This window comes from Hyperolius riggenbachi, chromosome 11 (genome assembly GCF_040937935.1).
Source record: "Hyperolius riggenbachi isolate aHypRig1 chromosome 11, aHypRig1.pri, whole genome shotgun sequence".
In the NCBI taxonomy this organism is placed as follows: Eukaryota; Metazoa; Chordata; class Amphibia; order Anura; family Hyperoliidae; genus Hyperolius; species Hyperolius riggenbachi.
In genome coordinates, this window is record NC_090656.1 from 225,689,704 (window position 1) to 225,695,703 (window position 6,000).

Sequence of the window (6,000 nt, forward strand, 5' to 3'; positions counted from 1 at the left end):
TAATTCTGCACAATTCTGTATCATCTGCAAAATAGCAACGTTGCTTTCTACTTTATTTCCTTAGTCATTAACAAATAAATTGAAGGGAACTGGACCCAGTACCCAGTGGGGGGGAGGGGGGCAGTAATATGGGGCCCAAGGAGGGTCTGAAGCCCGAACAGTGGCAGTGGCACTCGAGCTCCAGCTAGTAATTATTCTATCGTGGCATGATAGGAGTTGTGTGGTTCTCCCCTCTACCCCTGCTATGTGATTGGTGGACAAACATCAATGAAAGGGTGGAGGATGTTATGGGCGACAGACAAGCTACTTTGACTCTGCTCCGCATACTATGGCTCCGCCTCCACCCACACAATCTGCCTATCACTTCCTGCCTGCTACTATAATCTACCTGTGAGACTGTGGTTTGGCGTGAGGGGAGCTCTATAGGTTTGCCAAGTATGGGACCCAGAAAATTCTGATGGCGGCCCTAAATGTCCTAACTACTTAATTACTAGGTAATTCCTGGTGGTGTTGATCTAGGGATTTATCTGACTGCCACCTGGAGTTGCAAAGGATTTTTTTATTTTTATTTTTTAGGGCTAATTGGACCATGCCTTGTAAGGAATTTTTGCCTTCCTCTGGATGAACTGAGATATGTAAGGGTACAGGCCAGTGTTGTACCTAATTTTCTAGTTGAACCTCTATGGACTGCTAGGGTTAGGGTCTTTTTATCAACCCAAATAACTGTGTAACTATTGTGTTGTGTATAAAGGATAGGTGAAGTTACAAATACATCAACTCAGTGGATCTGGGTTGGGGTCACTTACCTGGCTGCAGCCCTCAGTTGCGCTGCACAGACGCACAGAACAGGTGATATACAGCGAGTCTGGATTGCTTGAAAATGCAAAGGAACTAAAATCAAAACGGACCTCAGTAGAATTCCCGTTCTGTATGACGTCAATCTGCACATCACTGCCAGTGACAGCGTTTCTGCAAACAGAAATAATATGACTGTAATAAACCTGCTTGTATCATTTATCCACACCTATTAAAGAAAAGAGAAACACATAAAGCAAAATTCCAGCAATAACAAGCCCATTAAAAAATTATTCCTCGCCCTTATTCACATTCTTAATTTATCAGTTTATAACTGGTGGTGAGTGACACCTTAACTGCTGGCGGGTGCAACACTGTGCAATGCTTTTTAAATCCTCTCTTAACCACTTCAGCCTTCAGGGTTATTTCACCTTATGCATCTGAGCAACTTTCACCTCCCATTCATTCGCCAATAACTTTATCACTACTCATCACAATGAAATGATCTATATCTTATTGTGTCCGCCACCATTTAGGCTTTCTTTGGGTGATACATTTTGCTAAGAATTATTTTATTATAAATCTATTTTAACAGGAAGATTAAGAAAAAAATGGAAAATATTCATTATTTCTCAGATTTTGACCATAATAGTTTTAAAATAATACGTGCTACCATTATTAAAACCAATGTATTTTATTTGCCCATTTGTTCCAGTTATTATACCAATTAAATTATATCCCTATCACAATGTATGGTGCCAAACTTTATTTCGAAATAAAGGTGCATTTTTTTTAGTTTTGCATCAATCACTTATTACAAGCCCATAATTTAAAAAAAAAAAACAGTAATATACTTTACTACATACATATTAAAAAAGTTCAGTCCCTAAGGTATCTATTTATGTAATTTTTATTTTTTTATTTTTTTTATTTATTATTTTTTTTTTATGTGTACCTATCGGTAAGTGTGGGAGGTAAGGGGCTAATTTTTTAAAGTAAAAAAAATTTCATTAACTGGAAATTTTTATTTCCAGATGTAATTTTACTATTTGGCCACAGATGCCCTCGCAGCTCATTTCTGCATGCGGAAAGTTCCTCCGCAAAGCGGAAGTAATGAGTGGATGGGGCAGAGGGGATTTGTGAAAGACGGAGCCGTCTTGTTGATGGTGTCGGTCTTTCATACGGGGACTTAGATCAATGAACTTTGTTCCCATTCATTTATCTCCTGGCTAACGGAAGGCTGCAGGAGCACGTGCGCGATCATGGGCACCAGGCAGTGGCAGCACTGTAGCCTATTTACACGGATATATCCATCCAGATAGGAATAAGTGTCTAAAGAACCAAAGGGTAACATTTAAAACATGTATGTAAAAAGGTACATTTGATCCAAAATAAAATGCACTTTAAATGTATTTTCTCCTATGTCGCTGTCACTTACAGTAAGTAGCTAAAATCTAACAGATCTGACAGGTTTCAGGCTAGTCCATCTCCTCATGGAGGAATCTCAGGATTTTCTTTATTTTCAAAAGCACTTACTGAATGGCATTTGCTCGGCCCAGCTGCCAAAACAGTGTGCCAATTACAGGGAGTGCTTTTGAAGTTAACCTCCTTGGCGGTTCATTGTTTTTGCCAAGGAGGCTGCATTGCAATTTTTTTGTAATTTTTGTTTTTGTTTTCATGTAGCTACCTGAGTGGTAGCTACATGAAACACCACTAGAGGGCGCATGTGTCCCTCTAGTCCGATCGCCGCCGGCAACAACAGCAAACAGGAGATTGCGTATAGAACGCGATCTCCTGTTTGGCTTCTCCTGTCGCCATGGCTATGATCAGAATGACGTCATGGACGTCAGCCGACGTCCTGACATCAGTAGCATCCGATCCAGCCCTTTGCGTTGCCCGGGAGTGATTGGTCCGGGCTGCGCAGGGCTCTGGCGGGGGGGGGCCCTCTTCCCCCGCTGCGTGCCGCTGATCGCCACTTATCAAGCTGTACGCGTGGCTAGCAAAGTTCTAGCTGTGCGTACGGCAGTTTACAGATTGCAAATCGCCCCACCAGGGGCTGAGATATCTTTCCCAGTGGCTTACCCCGTGTCCAGCACGGGGTTACCGCTAAGGAGGTTAATACTGAAAATTCCCTGGGAGGAGATAGACTAGCCCAAATCCTGTCAGATCTGTCAGATTTTACTGCTTACTGTATGTGACAGCAACATAGGAAACAGGTAATTTATAGTGAATTTTACTCAGGGAAAAGTGTACTTCTTATATGTAAGTGAGCAGGAAGGAAAGCTGAACTCCCAGAGTGGGAGGGGACTGTGTAACATCATAGCCAAGGCAAAATATCCCAGGGAGGGCGGGGCTTGTACCAATACACAAACATAGTCAGGGCCGTTCCTGGCCTTTTTGTCTTCCCAGGCAAGAAAACCTTTGTCACCCCCTCCCCCTCCCCCCCCCCCCCCACACACACACACACACTCACAGACACGTATTACGGTACTCTCTGCAGCCTCTGCGGCCTACAGTATCCATCCTGTTCCCAGTTTTACCATCTTTTATTATCCAGCTGCAAGGCTGTCAGAAATTATCCTGGAAGAACTTGCGGTTAATAGCAAAGCCCCTGTACGTGCTGGAAACACCAAATTTGTAGGCATTTTGAGGAGGACAATGAAAAGAAGAAGAAAAAACATTTTCAAAAAGACCTTATAGTTTTTGAGAAAATCAACGTTAAAGTTAGAGGAAAAAAGTAGCAAAGTTACTGCGGTAAAGTGACGGATAATGTATTAGCATGTATATAAATGTGCTTTGCAACATGAGCTATACAAGCCTGCTTGGTCCAATTCCCCCTCATTTGTGTCTAATCACAAATTGTAATCTGATCCCCCCAATGCACCGCCATGGAGGTTAAAAAAAAAGTTCCCACGCCAGTATCCTCGGAAATGATCCCACACCAATATCCTCTATTTTGTGACCTTGATTTAAGATCTCTGCTGCTCCACTCACCCGCCTCCACACACCGCTGTTCCTTGCTGCACAGCTCTAGCTAGTATAGCTTGAGCAAAGAGCATCTTTAAATTTTAGCTCCAAGGCATGGGAACTTTTTTTTAAGGTAAGTATTCATGGTTAATTAACAATATTAAAATATTTTTTGTGGTTGTGTTTTTATTTCTTTTTATCCCTTTGTGGAAATGGGTAAGGGGTACTATGTACCCCTACACTCATTTCTCCTGGGGAGGGAGCTGGAATCTGGGGGTCCCATTCTTAAAGGGGACTCCCAGATGCCACCATGAACCCTCCCCAGGGTGTCATCACCCCCACCTCCTCCTGGGGCTCCGGAGGTGGGGAAGAGCCCCTTGTCCATGAATTGGACAAGGGTTCTGGGGGGATGGGGAGGCTTGGCCACACCTCTCCTCCAGAGCCCCCTCCATCCCATGGACCATGCAGGCTGGTATACCTCAGGGTGCGAAACCTTACGTGGCCGTGGCTCCACATTTTGGCTATCTTGGCCTGCATGGGGGCAAGGGGTTAAAGAGGCTTGGGAGGGGGGACCCCGCATCATTTTTTTATATTTCCCATACTCTAAACATATATAAAATAAAAATAAATACATGTATATACATGTTAATACATTATCTCTCATTTTACGCAGTAACTTTGCTACTTTTTTCACCTTATTTTAACGTCGATTTTCTCAAAAACGACAAGGTCTTTTGAAAAATGTTTTTCCTTCTTGCTCCCACTCATGCCCGTGTCTAGGGCCGTGCGGCCCATGCCGCCGCCCTGAGAACCTCTAGCCTGGACTAGCTGCTGCCTGCGGCAGGAGGCAGTCTCCTCTCTCATGTCTGCAGCCGGCGATGGCGCCCGAACGCCTGGAGCGTCACGCTAGTTTTTGACAGACGGGGCGGAGTTAGAGGTGGCACCCGAATGCCTGGCGCGTCACACTTGTTTTTGACAGATGGGGCGGAGTTAGAGGTGGCGCCCCATGAGGTAAACAAAGTACTCGTATGGATGCTCGCTGTGAAAGGGATAGGAGGGGGGCGGTCCGGCAAGCGGCACTGCATGCATAGAGGCACGGCAGCCGGCGGAGCACATGGACATGAAAAACGAGCAGACAGTAGTGGCGGCTGCGGCGAGTGGTCCCCCCACGTTGCGCTCTTCCTCCCCCGGCGCTCCAGGCAACCGTCTGTTCTTGACTGGTGGTTGAAATGCCGCTGAGGGCAGTGTAAGGAGGGTGGTGTAATCGTGGCAGTGTAATGGCGGCACAGTAACAGGGTCAGTGTAATGAGGGCAGTGTAATGGGCCAGTATAATGGGGGCAGTGTAATGGTGGCAGAGTAATGAGAGCAGTGTAATGGTGGCAGAGTAATGAGAGCAGTGTAATGTGAACGATGTAATGGGTCAGTGTAATAAGTGCAGTGTGATGGGGCAGTGTGATGTGAGCAATGTAATGGGGGTAGTGTATTTAAGGCAGTGTGATGGGGAATTGGAATGGGGAAGTGTTATGGGGGCAGTGTGATGAGGGCAGTGTAATAAGGGCAGTGTGATGAGGACAGTGTGATGCTGGCAGTGCAATGAGGACAGTGTAATGGGCAGGGGCGTCAAAATAGACCCTACAAGAGATGCAGCAGCAGGGGCCCCCTGGGGGTGGGGGGTGGGGATGTCAAAAACCTGGGCAGTTCTTGCCTTTTTCATGATTGCTAACTCAGTAAAGGACCAGCCCAACCCATATAAATCTGGCATAGTGGGGTCTGAACCCTCTATAACAGTAATTATAGATTGACGGTATAGCTTGAAATAAATCAGAGCACTCAGTATATGATTTTATATAAAAAATTGTATTTGCTTATCATACAGCATATATACAAAATATGAACAGTTCCAAGTAGTGTTTCTTTATAACAGTATTCCATCTTATCAAGGCTTTATAGCCAAGCGATCATCAATCTTCTAAGTACATTCAAAAAAGTATATAACAGTTGTGTTATGTAGAATAAGATCAAAAGTAGTCTCATCTGTATCAATAGCTGTGTATCTAGTAGCTGTGTAAAACTTAAGCATAAAAAATAGCTTCTAAAAAACTTCTTGCTAACATCTTAATAAAACTTAATACTGAAAAATTAATAAAGTAAATCACCAGAATATTAAGCATATTACCCCTTCTCTGTCATCTCTTCAGCATCTAGAACCACTTGTGGGAAGGTAGCTTCTGCCTCAT

The 6,000-nt window shown here is 44.1% G+C and overlaps 1 protein-coding gene across 1 annotated transcript in view; it reads right to left on the minus strand.

Annotated features, from left to right (window-relative positions):
* Positions 1 to 6,000, minus strand: part of LOC137538263 (pancreatic secretory granule membrane major glycoprotein GP2-like) — a 58,840-nt gene that overhangs the window by 20,477 nt on the left and 32,363 nt on the right. The window contains exon 3 of the mRNA XM_068260327.1: positions 807 to 969. Within this exon, the coding sequence (XP_068116428.1) occupies positions 807 to 969 (163 nt within the window). The remainder of the gene's footprint in view (positions 1 to 806; positions 970 to 6,000) is intronic.